The 19589-nt window shown below is 39.4% G+C and overlaps 1 protein-coding gene across 1 annotated transcript in view; it reads left to right on the forward strand.

The window, feature by feature from the left end:
- Nucleotides 1-19589, forward strand: part of LOC145511149 (uncharacterized) — a 115403-nt gene that overhangs the window by 49841 nt on the left and 45973 nt on the right. The window contains exon 4 of the mRNA XM_081503894.1: nucleotides 12648-12814. Within this exon, the coding sequence (XP_081360020.1) occupies nucleotides 12648-12814 (167 nt within the window). The remainder of the gene's footprint in view (nucleotides 1-12647; nucleotides 12815-19589) is intronic.

Consider the following 19589-nt stretch of genomic DNA (forward strand, 5'->3'; position numbering starts at 1 on the left):
AATTGATGCTTTTGAACTGTGGTGTTGGAGAAGACTCTTGAGAGTCCCTTGGACTGCAAGGAGAGCCCATCAATCCATCCTAAAAGAGATCAATCCTGGGTGTTCATTGGAAGGTCTGATGTTGAAGCTGAAACTCCAATACTTTGGGCACCTCACGCGAAGGGTTGACTCATTGGAAAAGACCCTCATGCTGGGTAGGATTGGGGGCGGGAGGAGAAGGGGACGACAGAGGATAAGATGGTTGGATGGCATCACCGACTCAATGGACATGGGTTTGGGTGGACTCCGGGAGTTGGTGATGGACAGAGAGGCCTGGCGTGCTGCGATTCATGGGGTTGCAAAGAGTCGGACACGACTGAGCGACTGAACTGAACTGAACTGTGTGTTCAGCCGTTCAGTCATGTCCGACTCTTTGCAACCCCATGGACTGCAGCATGCCAGGCTTTCCTGCCCTTCACTATCTCCTAGAGTTTGCTCAAATTCATGTCTTGTGAGTTGGTGATGCTATCTAACCATCTTATCTTCTGCTCTCCTCTTCTCCTTTGCCTTCAATTTTTCCCAGCATCAGGGTCTTTTTACTTTAAATTTTGTACATGAAAAGATTTTATTAATCTTAAAATATTATACTAGTTCAAATTTGCTTGAAATGTAACCATCCTAGGGTATTCTTTGAGGATTTATGTCTAGTAACTTATTCTCCTTTCTGCGGCCAAGTATCCAAACTCTTGCTTATTTAGAAATACAGATCTAAACCTTTATAAGAAAGAAGATAGACTAACAGGACTTGGAAATAATTTTGAAATCATTGTTGGAGCTGTTATTACTATTTTTATATATGGCAACTTGGAAATACCTCAAGAACAAACCAATTTAATTAAATTCAGTAAAGACTTATTCAATACCTACTAAAGATCAGACAGTGTAACAGACCTGGGGCTGCCATAAGGATCAGGAGTTAAAATAAAGTCAGTGAATTGAAACTAAATATTTTAAGAATTTTAAACTAAAACCAGTCCATGCATGGCCCTGAATATTGCTTAATTTTTTTTTATTGTCTACATTTTTATCTTATTCTTCTATGAAGATGAACATAACATTGCCAGTTGATATAAGAAGAAATATAAAAGTATTTAGGACATTTTGGAGAATGCCTAGAGAGGTAATGGAATGTCTATAAATTATTTTGCTTGAGTTTTATGCATAAAACAATTTTCAATATAGGAGCTCCACGCCATTTCCTAGTTGTATGTCCTTGGCCAAGTCACTTAACCTCTCTGTGCCTCCATTTTCTCTTCATTAAAATGAAGAAATAAAAGCACTATCACAAGTGGTTATTATGAAGATTAATGAGATCATATTTGTAAAACTCTGAGAACATTCCTGATATATTCTAAGTGATAGATTACTTTTTATAATTAGTATCTTTTAAAAATGTTTTCATTCAATTTCTAAATTTTGGCCTATATGGAATGCTTTCACAATGGAATCTTTGTCTATGATCTAGAAATATTTCAGTGCCGGTTCAGCTTTCATTGTCCAGCATGACAGCACTAGAAGTTCTAGAAAGTAAAACTTATGTGCACTGACTATAGAACTCAATCCAGGTATCAAATTGTTTTGGTGAGGTTTATTTCTCTGGTGAGAGTGTGATACAGAAAACATTCCAATCCCAGTTAATATAATTTTAAAGTTTAATTGTAGTTTGGAAGTGTAGGATTAAGTGGATTTATACTCTTATCAATGCTGAACTCCATGATGACATTGATGGTCCAGAAAGTGTATTTTTGCTAAGCGCTTTTAAAAGCGAAGAAAATGTAGCTAAAATGTCAATTCTTTGTTCAAATCTGTTCAAAATTTGGTATCTTGGAGGAATTTTCCATTTTCTGAAAAAAATCCCATTGAGCCTGTTGGCACATATAAATATGGATTCACTAAATGTGGGTTTGCTTAAACATAAGATATGCCCAACTAACCTCATTTCCTTTTTTGATAGACTGAGGAGACTGGTGGGGAGGGGAAATGCCACAGACGAAATGTGTCTGGATTTCAGGAAGACCTTTGATAGAGCCTCTTGTGATGTCCTTGTGAGAACGATGAAGACATATGAACTGGGTGATAGTTAAACTGAAAGAACCCATGGCCAGTGGACGGTGATATGCAGGGGGCATTTGGGAGGGAGGCTGCAGGGCTCTATTTGTGGACACCACCTTTTGATCATCTTGACATGAGATTTGGCTGATATTAATAGAGAAGAAACATTAAGAAATGAGAATAAGGAAGAATATAAAATTTAAAATAAAAAATTCTTCATTTTCGTTAAACATGCGCTGTGCACTTATGGGCTGGAGGTGGTCTCACTTGCTTGATGAGAAAGGCTGAGAATTCTTGCTGACTCTGGGCTCTGTCTGAATATCAATTGGATGTGGGCTGCTATGAGAACCAAGGTCATCTTCTGCTGCTTTTTAGTTAAAAATATGGTCTTGACAAAGGAAGTAATAGTAACACTACATTTAGAGTGTTGTTCTGCACTAGCCATTACATTTTTATTTTGTGGGGAGAGGTGATAGCAAGCTGGAATGAACCCTAATAGTGAAAAGCCTAGAAACTAATTGTACTTGAAAAAGTTGAAGGACTTGGGGATGGTGAAGTTGGACCAAAGAAGGCTGGGAGATGGGACTGATGACCTGATACTTGATTTCAAATATTTAAAGGCATGTCAAGCAGAACAGGATTAGCTTCCTATGTAGTTCTGAAAGACAGAATAGGACCAAAGGGTACAAAACATGGGACAACTGGATTTCTTTAAGCAGTAAGAGCTGTCAGGTAATAAAGAGATTTGCTCATTATTGGATAAATTTAAGGAGAGGGGACAGGATAGCTGTTAAGGAGAGTTGTGAAGGCCATGTGTCAGGATGGCAAAAAAGCGTGGCCTTGGGGCTTGATGAATTTGTTGATGTTTGAGTTCTAGTTTCACTAGTGGCTGTGTGAACCTGGATAATAACAGTTTCTTTCTCCTATGATTGTTTTGAGGACTTAAATTAATCCCTTTGAAGTGCTTAGCACATTACCTGGCACCAAGCAAATACCTGACACATGACAGTTATTACTATTACTGGTTCTGGTGTGAGGGATTGTTGAAATAGATGGTCTCTTTTCCAAATCTAACATTTTATATTTTGGATCTATGTAAGTTTTAAAAGGTCATAGTCCTAGAAAATCTTTCATTGCATTGGAGTCTCCCTTTATCCAATGCTTCACTGGAATGTTCCTTTCAACTTATTCAGGGGTATATCCTGGAGCATAAGCATCAGTGTTCTTTTTCTCAAATATGTGTCACTAAAAATGAAGTGGCAGTGACCTTGAGAAGATGAGATCCAATCTGAAGACCTAGGGGTATGCTTTTGTTCATTTTCTTGGGAAATGGTGATCACATTATACAGTAAATTGGAGAAGGATCTGCCTAAATTAAAATTGTGTTAGAGGATTTTATGCCTACTAATTTGTTATTGTTTCTATGCCTTGTATTAATATAATATGAGTTCAGTAAGTATTGAAATAATTGTGTAATTAAAAAGAATTATAGTCATTGTTAGAGAACAGAAGACAAATGCCACAGAGGGATAACCATGTATTATGTATTTACCGTACTTCCTGGTTGGATCCTTCCACAGTTTGCTGACAGAACACCCACGCCACATTTGTTGGAGGGGAAAACCATTTCCAGGAGTCCAGCTTCTCTTTGTCCTTTTCCTCTGCAGCCACCTCTTGTCTCTAAATTGCCTGAACACGCAGCAGAAAGTCACCAGAGGGCATTCTCAGACCATCTATTATCAAGGGACTCCAGCTGAGAAGTACCAGGCAATTCTCGATTAGGTCTTCTTTCAGATGAAGAGGCAGTTTCAAATTCTCACTTGGAGTCTGAAGGCTGCCTTGCTAGATAACCAGCACTCCACCCTGGGGTATCAGCAGGGATATTTAACTGAGTCACCACAGACTTCACATCTTTCTCTTCCTGCATTGATCCTAACCAAGGCTGTCTTCAAAATCTGGACAGTCCACATGGGCTAGCAGAGACATGACGAATTTGTTTCCAGCTCTGACTGAATTCTTGACCTTCAGCAAATGACTTTTATGCCTCAGTTCTTAGTTTTCTCATCTATGAAACATAAGACTAGAATGAATGCTTGAAGATCACTCTGAATTCTAACAGTCAACAACTAAATTCCTTCCTTTCTCCTCCCTTCCTCCTTTCCTTCCTGATTAAAGGAGAAACTGAGATTTATTGACAGTGTGTTTGGGGCAAGTCTATTTTGAGCTTGTAGTCCTGAAGAGATAGTTTCTAAAGGACTGGCAAAACACACTGGACATTCTAAAGTTGGAGGCTGGGCATCCAAGTTATGCATGTAGACCCCCCTCCCCACCCCTTTGTTCAGGATTCCCAGGCTGGGGCATGCATGTCTTCAGGAATGAAACACCACAGGGACCATTACAGTCCAGGACCTTGGAGCATTGATTCAACTTAAGAGCTCTGGGGAAAAAGAAGATGTGTTTATGTTAAACACATATATTATGAAATATAGAGTAAATTCTTACATGTATTTTTATTGTGAAATAGAAGATTTCAAAAGTGTGGGGTTTGTAGCTGAATGCTTTGGGTTATACTTCTGGATTTCCTGGAATTAAATTATTTCTTCATTTCATAAGAAGTTTTTTCAGAGGGAGAATTTGGGAAAGCTTAACCCTTGGAGTATGTTACGAAAGTACCTTAGGTTAGCTTTCCTAGAAGCAGGTAAGCATTCTGCTACATGTAATTTACTAAGATCATGGTCTTTAAAGAAAAAAGCCTGCTGATAAAGTGAGGGAAACTGGATAGGAAGGCGGAAAGAGCTGAACAATGATGTGGTTTCAAGGAACATAATCTGATTTATGGAGGTGAGGAATAAATCACATCACTGAATTCACTGCCCTTGAGGCAAAGGGGCTGAGATTTTGTATCTTCATATCACTTAGTCATTGTCTTCAGGCTATCCTTGCATGAAGCCTGAGAGGTGACTTTCTTCATTGGGAGTGGGAAGGACAGTTGGGGGCCATTCCTCAGAGAAAGGAACAGCTACGTGCAGCTGTCTCAGCCACTGGTGTGTTGGAGTCCATTTAGCTCATAAGAGCTGGCTGTGTGCATTGCTTCCCAACTCCCCATTCAGTCACACCATCCTGGGACTTTGGAATCAGCCATGATGAGAGCATTTGCATCATGAAAACCAACAGAAGCTACAAATCAAGAGCTCTTACACCCCTACCAAGAGCCATTTGTTAAACATCTACTGGCACACCCCTGGCCAACACTCTCAACAACGAAGAGATGGTACCCTGGCTGAGGAAGGGCATCTCGGTTACATAGCGGTTACAGAAGACCTACTCACAAATGATTTCCCCTACTGATCTGTCAGTTAGCTAGAAATTCTTTTAGGGTTTGCTTTTCCAAGCCTCTTTAAAATGTGTACGGTATTGGGGAGGGGGGGCACAGAACTAATAATTCACAAAAAGCTGGTCAAAATAGCTGATTGTGTCTTTTAAGTGCAAGAGAAGGGTAAAGTAGAGGTGAGGAAAGAGCATGTAAACTGAATTATGTGCAGTAAAGGACAAGGAAGGACTCTGCTATAATGCTTAGGGACAGAATTTAGAATAACTATGGTACTACAGTATTTTCTGGGAGATATTTTTCAGAGCAGAGCTTATTTAAAATATTGCGCTTTCCTGAGATGATGGAGGGTGAAACTTATTATTATGGAAAATTTATTAGGAAAAATTTCAAGTAGACAAAATAGTGTAATAAACTCTCATATACTCAGATTCAACAATTATTAACTTATGGCCAATCTTGTTTAATCTATACCCCCATTCACTTTCCCCTGGGGGTATGGGATGTTTTGAAGACTTAGTTAATTGAATAAATGTTGAATGTGGTCTAGAAAAAAACCAGATTCTCTAGGGACAGGGGAAGGTTTTGGACAGAACGAAGGCCTGACAGCTATGACCACTTTTCCTAACATATTAGAATTTGTTAGGAATCATTAGAAGACACATGAAATGCATTACATGAGACTTGTATTCTGATTAATCTCAAGACTTTTTGTCTTCAGTTCTTCCTAAAATGAAGAGCTGGTAATGGAGAGAAAAGAGAAAACTTACAGGGTTTCTGTTAAAGGAGTTTAACACTCTTTGCTGTCTAAATATTTCTTACCCTTGGGCTTTTTCTTTCTGTTCAGATACATAGGAGCAAAATATTAGGATGATTCTGAGGACAAATTCTAAATTATTTTTCCAACCTAAGAGCAAGACTTGTTACCACCACAGTAAGAACCTTGACTCTTATTTGATAGGCAAACAAATTTCCATAAAAATAGAAACAGATTGGGCCTTCTTATAAGCTTTACTATACTTACAGGAATGGGTTATAGCCTCTTTTCTTTTTTTCCTTTCATTGCCTTTGGGGATTTGGGATAAGAGATGGCCTCTGACTCTTTTCTAAAAATACCAGGTTTCCTTCTCTCTGCTTTCTGACCATTCTGCTTTCTTTCTCACTGGTTGTAATTCTGAAGATAATGCAGATTTGAGCCCTTGACCAGCTGGAGTTGAAAGAATAAGTAATAGGACCCCAGGAAGAGCATGTTTGGAAAATTAATAATTAATTCAGTATGCATGAATGAGTTAGGAAAGACTCATTTCAGTCATTACATATTTATCACTAGCATCTTTTACCAAGGTTAGTTGGAAGCAGACAAATGACTTGAAAAATGAGACCTTTGGGAGCTTCAGAAAGCCAGTGCTGAGGAAGAAGTAGATATAATAAAAGCAGAGAAATGGCTCTGTCTAGATTACTGTCTTGCTATTTTTTAATAAATTGGTTGCAATTACTTTATTGGAACTGCACATGATGAAGCCTGGTCCTTCGTGCTAGCAGAGAATAAGAAAGAAGCTACTCTGATGCTGTAGACAAGTGTGTGAGCTGTTTATCGACAGAAGTTTTTCACTTGATGGTTGCTTGGAAGAGATTGTTGACAGGTTGTAAGCCTGGGCCTGTATGGATCAAAGGCAGAAAATAAAAGAAAACATTCTTTCCTGTAGGATGGTTACAGCTGAAGATTGAAAGAGGCTGTGCAAGTATCATTCCTACCACTCTCTCTTCTAGCTAGTAAATCTTGAAGATATATTTGTCAAATTAAAAATTGACAATATACTGGCTGAATTTCTGTTGAGGTTTTCCCACAATTTTGGGGAAAAAGACTTAATTCCTTTGGTGAATTTCTTGGTATTTTTCTTGGAACTACTTTTTTTCATTGTTTTCTTTTTACGGAAATGTCATAAAGTCAAAGTAAAAACAATTTGCAGTCAAGGTGCGTGAATATTTCTGACATCCCATCAAACCAAAGAAAGTTTTCTAGAACATGTACATGTATGTATATATAGTAAGAGAAGTTGGATTTCATTTTTTAGTAGACTCTAATTATTTTACAGCAGTTTTAGATTCACAGAAAAATTGAATGGTAAAAGATTTCCTGTATAACCCCTATCTGCCTATACACACAACTTCCTCAACTATCAACATTTTGCATCACAGTGATACATTTGTTAAAATTGATGAACTTATATTGATACATCAGTATCAGTGATATGATGATACATCATTACCACTCAAAGTTCATAGTTTACATGAAGATTGATTTTTGCTGGAGTACTTTTCAGGAGTTTTGACAAATGTATAATGACATGTTCACTACTATAGTATTATTCAGGGCAGTTTCAGGATTAAAAAAAAAACACAACCTAAATTCTTACATAACTTTTGTTCTTTTTGGCTGCTCCAACCTGTCCCCAGAACAAGCATTATTCATGGTGATAGCATGTTATAGTATGCATAGCAGTACATGTTACAAAAAGTACAATTAGACCAAAGTTTTTGTCAGGGCAAATACTTAGTGAATAAGAGGGTAAGAATTTTGAACTGTAAAGTGGGTATCCCAAACAATAATTCCCTGACAGAATGAAGATGTGGATGTATATCTAGTCAGCCCAAGAAGAAGACTTCTTAAATTCAACGTCATTGTGGGGCATTGATTCTGGTAGAGGCCAACAGAAAACAGGTCTTCAAAAACTCTTTTACAAGAATATCCTTTGAGTTTCTTTTGAACTTCTGTTACCCAAGTTCTTTCAAAATGCAGAAAACACACTCACCTGATTCATACTAGTTTATCTTTATGGTAGAATAAGCATCAGGACCTTTAATTATCTCACGTGGTCCTAAGGCAACCTAAGTGACCAAGTGCTAAGTCCTCTTGACAGTAGATACATGGTAATTACTTTAGACACCTTAAAATTCTAAATGTGTAGTGAATTTATGACCTAAAGGCTAAGTTAAAGAAGTTTAGAGTCCTTATTATACACTTCATTTGTTGTGACAGGGAGAAAAGGATATAGAGGACTAAGATTAAATGAAGGATTAAAAAAATGTAGATTAGGAAAGTAGTGGGACTTAAATGTCAAAAGTATAGGGGAGGAAAAATAATCTCCCCCTCACTCTTCATTGTTCTTTGCTAAAAGGCCTGTAAAAGAGACAGACTCACAGGAGGGGACTCACAGGGCTTCCCAGGTGGCACTAGTAGTAAAGAACACTAGTTCCTGCCATTGCAGGGGATGTAAGAAACATGGGTTTGATCTCTGAGTTGGGAAGATTCCCGGACAGAGCATGGCAACCCACTCCAGTATTCTTGTCTGGAGAAACCCATGGACAGAGGAGCCTGGCAGGCTACAGTCCGCGGGGTTGCAAAGAGTTGGACATAACAGAAGCAACTTAGCATGCACACATAGATATTGAATCATTATGTGGTACTCTGAAACTAATACAATCTATTTGTCTTTTGTATCTAATAAAAACAAAACAGCGGTTGCCCTGCTCTGTAGGTAAGTGTCTCAGGTAAAAAAGTGATCTCTGGTAATAGTTCTCTTCCTGGCATAGGTTTCCTCGCTAATGTAAATTTTCCTTAGGAAAGGGTGACATCTACTCTTTTCAGAGCATCTCATGTGTCTTCAGCTCAAAATAATCCTTATTCCAAAGAGGCATATTTAGGGGTGGCATGTTCTGCTACCCTTCAAAAAGCATGTGGTTAAAGAGAAAATGTGAACCGCTACCAAATGTACATATCAGTTCTTGTGCTTGGATATATGTATTAGTACTCATCACCAATGGGTGGAGTGGCAGCAAGATGAAGGAAGAGTTTGGCTCTGTGGCTCACAAAGCTAGGCAGAAGCATATCTACCTACTCCCTGGGGTTGCTGAGAGGATTAAAGGAGATAATACTGTGTGAGAAAAGTACTTCCTGAGCTACAAAGCTCAGTTACAAGCATAGTTTAACATAAGAATTGGCACTTATTCCCAAAGATCTTGTAACAAAACTAACATGAATGAAGCAAAATGACATATAATCAAATTCTAAACTGGTTTATAGAGAGATGGTAATTACTATAGGAGGCATGAGAAAAATCCAAGTATTTTGAAGTGCTTAGTCAGTGCTCCATGGAAGAGAGCAGACTTGAGCTTGTCCTTTAACTGCAGGTGATATACCCATTTGAATGCAGAGTTCCAAAGAATAGCCAGGAGAGATAAGAAAGCCTTCCTCAATGATTAATGCAAAGAAATAGAGGAAAATAATAGAATGGGAAAGAATAGAGATATCTTCAAGAAAATTAGAGATACCAAGGGAACATTTCATGCAAAGATGGACACAATAAAGGACAGAAATGGTATGGACCTAACAGAAGCAGAAGATATTAAGAAGAGGTGGCAAGAATACACAGAAGAACTATACAAAAAAGATCTTCATGACCCAGATAACCAGAATGGTGTGATCACTCACTTAGAGCCAGACATCCTGGAATGCAAAGTCTCAAGTGGGCCTTAGGAAGCAACACTGTGAACAAAGCTAGTGAAGGTGATGGAATTCCAGTTTAGCTACTTCAAATCCTAAAAGATGAAGCTGTTAAAGTGCTGCACTCAAAATATCAGCAAATTTGGAAAACTCACCAGTGGCCACAGGACTGGAAAAGGTCAGTTTTCATCCCAATCCAAAAGAAAGGCGATGCCAAAGAATGTTCAAACTACCACACCATTGCACTCATCTCACGTGCTAGCAAAGTAATGCTCAAAATTCTCCAAGCGAGGCTTCAACAGTACATGAACCATGAACTTCTAGTTGTTCAAGCTGGATTTAGAAAAGGCAGAGAAACCAGAGATCAAATTGCCAACATCCGCTGGATCATGGAAAACAGCAAGAGAGTTCCAGAAAACCATCTACTTCTGCTTCATTGACTATGCCAAAGCCTTTGACTATGTGGATCACAACAAACTGTGGAAAATTCTGAAAGAGATAGGAATACCAGACCACCTGACCTGCCTCTTGAGAAATCTGTATGCAGGTCAAGAAACAACAGTTAGAACTGGACATGGAACAACAGACTGGTTCCAAATCAGGAAAGGAGTACGTCAAGTATGTATATTGCCACCTTGCTTATTTAACTTATATGCAGTGTACATCATGCGAAATGCCAGGCTGGATGAAGCACAAGCTGGAATCAAGATTGCCAGGAGAAATATCAATAACCTCAGATATGCAGATGACACCACCCTTATGGCAGAAAGTGAAGAAGAACTAAAGAGCCTCTTGATGAAAGTGAAGAGTGAAAAAGCTGGCTTAAAACTCAACATTCAGAAAACTAAGATCATGGCATCTGGTCCCATCACGTTATGGCAAATAGTTGGGGAAACAGTGGAAACAGTGTCAAACTTTATTTTGGGGGGCTCCAAAATCACTGCAGATGGTGACTGCAGCCATGAAATTAAAAGATGCTGGCTCCTTGGAAGAAAAGCTATGACAAACCTAGGCAACTTATTAAAAAGCAGAGATATTACTTTGCCAACAAAGGTCCTTCTAGTCAAAGCTATGGTTTTTCCAGTAGTCATGTATGGATGTGAGAGTTGGACTATAAAGAAAGCTGAGCGCTGAAGAATTGATGCTTTTGAACTGTGGTGTTGGAGAAGACTCTTGAGAGTTTCTTGGACTGCAAGATGAAAGCAGTCAATCCTAAAAGAAATCAGTCCTGAATATTCATTGGAAGGACTAATGTTGAAGCTGAAGCTCCAATACTTTGGCCACCCAATGCGAAGTAGGAACTCATTGGAAAAGACCCTGATGCTGGGAAAGATTGAAGGTAGGAGGAGAAGGGGTGACAGAGGATGAGATGGTTGGATGACATCACTGACTCGATGGACATGAAGTTGAGCAAGCTCTGGGCGTTGGTGATGGACAGGGAAGCCTTGCGTGCAGTCCATGGGGTCTCAAAGAGTTGGACACGACTGAGCGACTGAACTGAACTGAACTGAACTGAAATACACCATGAGAATTGTGGGTTTCGGAATACTGACTGAAAAAAGATGCACAGTGTGAGAGTTGCAAGTTAGGTTTTATTTGGGGGCAAAATGATGTCTGTAGCCTGGGAGACAGCACCTCAGATAGCTCTGAGAAACTGATTCAAAAAAGTAGTGGAGGAAGGTCAATATATGTAATTTTGGTGAAGGGGAAGTTCATACAATCAAGCACTTATTTCACAAAAGTTTTTCTGTTAGTCAAGAGGGGCTGATGTCATCATGAAAGGATTTAGTGCTTTTCTAGATATGAGAAAATGCAAGGATTGGGATTATGAAATCAGTTCCTGAAAATATCTAACAAAAGACCTGTTCCACCAGTTTTCCTGGAGTACAAAGTGCCTCATTCTCCACCCTGAACTCCCTTCAGGGCGTGTCAAAGGTCAACAGCTGCAGCAGCACAGAGTTCAGTCCTTGCAGAGGCAGATGGCAAATGCCCTTGTTGTTGTTCAGACACTGGCAAATGCCCTTGGCACGCGCCAGTTTGTGGTTGACAGGGAGAAGCGTTCCAGTCGGGAGGACTTCAGATAATGTAGGTTGGAATGGGGAAGGTGTGTGCAGAGATCTTTGAAGAAATCTAGAACAGACAGTATATATTCATTCATCCAATAATCACTTATGGAGCTCCATTCAGTGCCAAAGACTTATTAATAAACCAAGATGTCTGGCCTCAGGGACTGAAATCTGGAGTACTTGTGTTGAAAAGTGTTGGACAGTTGTAGTGGAGGTGGGGCTGGAGAAATACGGGAAAACTAGTCAGTGATGAAAAGTGAACTTGAACTATGTGATTATGATCAAAGAGCATGCGAAGAAAGTTCAGAGGGAGTGTTGCCAAAATCTTGGTTCTCTGTGCACCAGTGCCAAAGAAATATGGAGACAGAGTGATGGAGAAGAAGGAAAAGAAAAGAATGGCTTTATTCCTTTGCCAGGCAAAGCGGGAACATAGTAGATTAGTGCCTCAAGAACTGTGCCCTCCTCCCTGGTGAGTAGGGAGTGGTTATGTAGTCAGACAGGGATATGGCATAAGGATCAAGGACGCAACAGTCTTGCATTCTTCTTTCTTCTGCAAAGTTTCTAGAGTGGGGTTGCTGACAAGATTAGAGTGTGTGCAGTGTCTTAGGTGGTCTCCTAAGCTTGATGAGCCTCTCTGGTCTCTTTAATCTTGCTCCAGGTGGTTCTGTGGCTGCTCCTCACTTGACTAGCAACTGTTGTGCCCTTTGGAACTCAGAGAAGGTCATGGAACCCGGAGTCTTGCCTAAAAGAAATGGGGGACAGAAAGGCCTCCATGCCCAGGAACCCCACAGGGCCCTGCTCAGCATCAGTAGTAAAAACACAAAGGTAAGAATGAAGATTAGTTTCTAGACTGAATCTCACTCCCTACCAGCAGTGGGTCCTTGAATTTGTTCCCTAACGTCTTCCATACTGTTTCTTTAAGTGCAGGCGGGGATCGTAGACAGTGTGGGCAGTCAGGTGTCTTTACCTGATATTATTGATAAGGTGAGGGATAAGTGTCAAGTAGAAAGCAATTGGAATTGGAGGGTAAAGAGAGTATAAAGAAAGAAGTGTAGAGGACTGAGAAAACAGAAGTGTGAGGAAAGCAGGGATAAATTGGTAAAAGCCATAAGAACATGATTCCAAAAAGAATAGGGGAGCACATTCAAATGAAAAGTAATAGGAGACAAAGCCAGGGGAGAAATGGCTCTCCAAGTAGTGGGTGGCATCTGCATGGCAGGGAAGAGTTAAGTCTGGAGCTTGATAGCCTGCTTAGCTACCTGATCATTTCATGGCTTAGAGCAAGTCACAGCCTCATTGGATTGGTGGAAAGATTCATGGCTGGCAGCAAGAAAAACCTGACCCATAGCAGGCACTCAGCAAATATTTAAATGTGTTATCTATTTTTTTTTTTAACCATAAATACAGGTGCTTATGAGGGTGAAACTAAATAGCATTCAAGTTGAACATAAGGGACAATTAACAAAGTGGAGCAAACAGGAGACTCAGGGTGGTGTAGCTGTGAAGCTAGAAGTCTGGGATTTCAACATACCTTGGCAAAGAGTTATTGATTTCTTCATTCTCCAAGGCAGTGATATTTACTGATGAGGTAAACCTAATGATCATCTACTAGATTTTCCTGCCAGTAGCTCACTGGCGTTGCCCACCTGCTGTTTCTCCTCTGAGGTCACTTCATTAAGGACTGATTTTTATATGACGCCTTATTAGATGTTCCAAACCTCCAAGATGCCGTATGCGGGAAGCCATTCAGCAGGAACAATGACACTGGTACTTCCTGAATACACGAGGGCTGCATGGGAGAGATACTCCTGACCAAACAAGATCCTGCATTCAGCAGTCCTTTGAAGGCAAGGTCTTTGTGGCCACAAGCCTGGCCCTTGGTCCAAGTAGCTGATCTGTGGTGGCACTTTGGGTTAAGGCATGAGAATCATGAAGAGGTGTGGGTTTGAGGGGTGGTAGATCATAAGGCGCTCTGGCCACAGCAATGGTTTGGTAACATATGTCTGTGACTGAGCCAGAGGGCTGACAAAGGAAGAGATATCCGAGCACTTGATCCTGGAGGGAACTGGAGATCTATAGACGCAGCTGTTTGTGGACTCTGAGAAGCAGGCTGGGTTTTCTAAATCTGCATTTTAATTAGATTATTTCAGCTGAAACTGGAAGTCAGATACTGAATAAATATCTCCAAACTTAGTTGAAGTAATATGAGAACCTATTTAACCTAGCTGTCTGAAAGGCTTGGACTCAATTTTTTTATTTTATTAACAATTTTATTCTCTGCTATTTGCCAAGCTTTGGTTCAGGCATTTTGCTGAGTTGAAAACTGTGGAAATTTGTTGTAATTGGAGGGGAAAGAATCACATGTGGTTTCTTCCAAACCTTTTTCCAATTTTTTTTTTCTGTTGTTGTTGTCCTGAATTCCATGGGAAAATTACCCAGAAGGGTTATTTTCTCTTTTAATGATGCAACAATGCTTGGTTTGCTCTGCCTGTTTTTATTTTCTAGCTACATTATAATTACGTTTTCCCACACAACTCATTTTTTTTCTTCCAAATTAGTAGATATAAAATTCTGATGGCTCTTTAGGGAGCTAATCTGCAGATATTCTCTCCTTGGGGTGTCCTTTGTGTGGGAATGGATGATGCTGGACCGCCAGGCCCCAGTCTCCACGCTTAGTGGTGATCCATCACCTCAAGCCTTTTAATTAGCAGTTGCAGGTGAATCACTAATTGGTCTCACATTTGCATACATAAGCCAGAAATTTGTAGGTTTACAGTTATAAATCTTAGTCATTTGGGCAGGGCATAAATGTTAGAATTCATTCCTCATCCCTTACAATTGCTTCATCAGCTCTGTACACAGAGCTGTCTTATATTGGTAACTTTAAGTGGGTGAAAAATGACTTGCTGTATTAATTTGTTAGAAAAATATGGTGTTTTAAAGAAGAAAGGAGTTTAAAAAAAGAAAGCACTTACACAGGGCTTCTTGAGAAAGCAGCAGGGGGGTATGGTGCTCGGACAATGGCACTTGGTTTAATTTCACTACGGCTTTGAGTTCTTTGGTGGCATTAGCTTGGTAAACATTAGCAGAGAGAAGCCTTGCAAGGAGTTTATGTTTTTTTGAGACAGATCAGTTTAAGAGATAACAGTGAAGGCTTCTTTACCTTGGGCCCATATTGACTTCAACCTGTAGGAACCTGAGAGAAATTCAGGTTTACTCACATTTTATCTGGTCAAAAGTCAGTCTTTTCTTAGAACTCATCTGGAGTACAATCACTGAGGATGCTGTGGCCCTTCAGGTGCCTACTTGATTCATCAAGATTTATGATCCTCTGTCTGTCTGGAGGCAGAGATGTTCAGCTCCTGGTCATTTCTAAGAATATACCAATTGATAATTCAGTTAAAGATATAATTACCAACACACTATCCCATACTAAATGTTCATACTAAATGTTGAGGGTTAGACTGCTCATGGGACAAAGTAAACATTAATACCCAAGTCCTTGGTCTGCCACACAGCAGGATGGAAGTACAAAGGCAATTGGGATGACAAATATATTGGCTTAATTAATAAAGAATGAGCTCTAAATTATGTATTTAGTTTCATACAAGAGACAGTATCAATATTTCTTCTTTTATTGTATATTTTTGTATTTATTTATTTGGATATTTACACTTTTTTTTTTAATTGGAGTATAATTGCTTTACAATGTTGTATGGGTTTAAGACCATAACAACTAGCAACTCAGGCCAATACAGACTACATAACAGTCAAGTAGATATGACAGTAGTCAAAGTATGTCTGGTTTATATTCCTACCATTGTAATTCCCTGTACCGGTTCCCGTATTCCCCTTCTTCCCTGCAAGCAAGTAAGCTAAAGTGGTTTATATTTTTATTTAATATTATTATAGTCCTTCATTTTGGAAAACTAAGCAGTGGCCATAGGACTGGAAAAGGTCAGTTTTCATTCCAATCCCAAAGAAAGGCAATGCCAAAGAATGCTCAAACTACCACACAATTGCACTCATCTCACACGCTAGTAAAGTAATGCTCAAAATTGTCCAAGCCAGGCTTCAACAATACATGAAACGTAAAATTCCAGATGTTCAAGCTGTTCTTAGAAAAGGCAGAGGAACCAGAGATCAAATTGCCAATATCCGCTGGATCATCGAAAAAGCAAGAGAGTTCCAGGAAAGCATCTATTTCTGCTTTATTGGCTATGCCAAAGCCTTTGACTGTGTGGATCACAATAAACTGTGGAAAATTCTGAAAGAGATGGGAATACCAGACCACCTGACCAGCCTCTTGAGAAACCTGTATGCAGGTCAGGAAGCAACAGTTAGAACTGGACATGGAACAACAGACTGGTTCCAAATTGGGAAAGGAGTACGTCAAGGCTGTATATTGTCACCCTGCTTATTTAACTTATATGCAGAGTACATCATGAGAAATGCTGGGCTGGATGAAGCACAAGCTGCAAGCAAGATTTCTGGGAGAAATATCAATAACCTCAGATATTCAGGTAACACCACCCCAATGACAGAAAGTGAAGAACTAAAGAGCCTCTTGATGAAACTGAAAGAAGAGAGTGAAAAAGTTGGCTTAAAGCTCAACATTCAGAAAACTAAGATCATGGCATCTGGTCCCATCACTTCATGGGAAATGGATGGGGAAACAGTGGAAATAGTGGCTGACTTTATTTTTCTGGGCTCCAAAATCACTGCAGATGGTGACTGCAGCCATGAAATTAAAAGACACTCCTTGGAAGGAAAGTTATGACCAACCTAGACAGCATATTAAAAAGCAGAGACATTATTTTGCCAACAAAGGTCCATCTAGTCAAGGCTATTGTTTCTCCAGTAGTCATGTGTGGATGTGAGAGTTGGACTATACAGAAAGCTGAGCACTGAAGAATTGATGCTTTTGAACTGTGGTGTTGGAGAAGACTCTTGAGAGTCCCTTGAACTGCAAGGAGATCCAACTAGTCCATCCTAAAAGAAATCAGTCCTGAATATTCATTGGAAGGACTGATGCTGAAGCCGAAACTCCAATATTTTGGCCACCTGATGCAAAGAGTTGACTCATTGGAAAAGACCCTGATGCTGGGAAAGATTGAAGGCGGGAGGAGAAGGGGATGACAGAGGATGAGATGGCTGGATGGCATCACCGACTGAATGGACATGAGTGTGGGTAAACTCATGAGATGGTGATAGACAGGGATGCCTGGCGTGCTGCAGTCCGTGTGGTCGCAAAGAGTCGGACACAACTGAGCTACTGAACTGAACTGAACTGAACTGATAGTCCTCCAGTTAAACATTGGGTGATATTGTCTCTGATTTTCTTTGCTGACTGGAAGACTTACTGATAGCTATGTTGATTTTACGTCTTAGAGGCTGCACTCTTTGGTGATATATGATGTCATTTTCCCAGTTATTACCTTAGCAATACCTTTTCTTTCTCTCAGTTGAATTAATCTTGTATTACTTACTCAAATTTCTCTATCCTATTCCTATTCCTTCCTTCCTATCCTATCCTATTCCTATCCTTCCTTCTATTCCTTCCTTCCTATCCTATCCTATTCCTTCCTAAAGAGGCAGAGTACTTACTTACAGGGAAAACTGAAGCAAAGGAGAAAAGTTATATTATGTATTAGCTTTTGCTGCAATATGCTGTGTAACAAACAATACCAAAGCTCAGTGTCTTACAAAAACCAAAATGGTAATTTCTGACTCACAGGCTTGCGGTCAGCTCTGTAGACTTTATTCCAGGCTCTGAGTCAAGTTCCCCTCTGTGCCATGTACCTCTCATGTCAGAACTATTTGGGCTTTCAGTTCTCATGGAAGAAGACCAGCAGAAGTGAACGCAAGAAACTGAGTCAAACCAAACAAGTACATTTAAAGCTTCTACTTTGTTTTGGCATGTTGGTTACATTATGTCTGCTGTCTTTCCGATAGGCAAGTCGTTTGGCTAAGGTGAATGGGATTGGAAGGAAGCTGCTTTTCCCACAGAGGAAGAGTCAGCAAAGAGAAAGTGTATAACAATGCAACTTAACCATTTATGGCTGAGTTCCCATAGAGAATTTTGGAAAATTTAATGATTCTTAGTCTCAGAGTAGTCCTAGGTCCTAGAGAATTGAGAAAGAGAAGAAATAAAATTTATTGTTACAGATTATGAATAGAGTCTTCCAGAAATGCAAGTAAATTATTTGAGTTACTTTTAAAATTACTCTTAGTATTTGGGCTTTATTTTCTTGAATGTAATATTACTCCAATCTGGACCATATAGGTCACTTGGATTTTATGGGTTATACACATATTGAATAAAATTTGGTGGAGGCCTGTGGAGGATTTGAAGTGAACTAGCACCATCACTGACTTGTTTGTGAATATTCTCACTCATCTTCTGGTCCTATGTTATTTACTGCTGTGCCTATTCAGTCCTTGGAAATGGGAATATGATTTTTACTGGCATATCAATTTAGGTTTCTTTTTGGAGTTAGGCACAGCAACATACTGATTTCTTGCAAGCTTTATCTGTCAGTCAAGAAGTATACCACTCTATAGGCATATTGGATATATATGTTATAGTTTATCAAGTACTCTTTTAATATGAGGTGTTTAGCAGTTTACCCCCAAAGATGTTGGACTTCCCTGGTGGCTCAGATGGTAAAGCATCTGCCTACAATGTGGGAGACCTGGGTTCAATCCCTGGGTCAGGAAGATCTCCTGGAGAAGGAAATGGCAACCCATTCGAGTATTTTTGCCTTGAAAATCCCGTGGAGCCTGGTAGGCTACAATCCATGGGGTAGCAAAGAGTCGGACATGACTGAGTGGCTTCACTTCACTTCCCAAAAATGTTAGTCACACTGAATCAAAAAATTTCAAATTTTATTTAATTCCAAATATTCCAAAAATTTAAATAGTACTTGACTGTAAAATTTTCTATTTGGAAGTTACTTTTGTGCTGCGAAAGAACTGATTAATATTGCCGATAAATGGACTTCTGTGACACTAAGTAAACAACAGCTGACTCCGAGTTGGGCTAGTTATGAACTTAAACGAATTACTCTGTTGTCACTATTGGGGGTTGGGAGAGAAAATCTCTCCTTCCCTCTGTGCAAATTCTTTTTATAACAATGGTGATACTTTGGATGTGATATATATTTCCCATGAAGAAATAGAATTTCTTGATAAGCAGACTTGTTTTCTCCATCAAATACCTTCTTCAAATTAAAACTTGCTCTTTATTCTAATTATTGAGTAAAAAGGTTGAAAGCATTTTGGTGAATTAGTTTGATGTAGTAGTCAAAATGTTCGGGTTTGGACTCAGAAACACGTGAGTTCTTCTCCATGATCTTCTTTGACATATTGTACATTCTTGGTAAATTGACTTCATCTACATGAGCTTCAGTTTCCTCCTCTGAAGAATGTGGATAATAATAGTAAGTATCTGACAGAGTTATTGTGTGAACTCAGTGAGGTTATGATCATAAATTAATCAGCACCATGCCTAGCTCATAGTAAGTGCTCAATAAATATTAGCTGCTAATATTGTTCAGTTTGGTTCAGTTCAGCTGCTCAGTCATGTCCGACTCTACGT

The sequence above is a fragment of the Giraffa tippelskirchi genome, chromosome 6 (genome assembly GCF_054371585.1).
Source record: "Giraffa tippelskirchi isolate mGirTip1 chromosome 6, T2T-mGirTip1v1.2.pri, whole genome shotgun sequence".
NCBI lineage: Eukaryota > Metazoa > Chordata > Mammalia > Artiodactyla > Giraffidae > Giraffa > Giraffa tippelskirchi.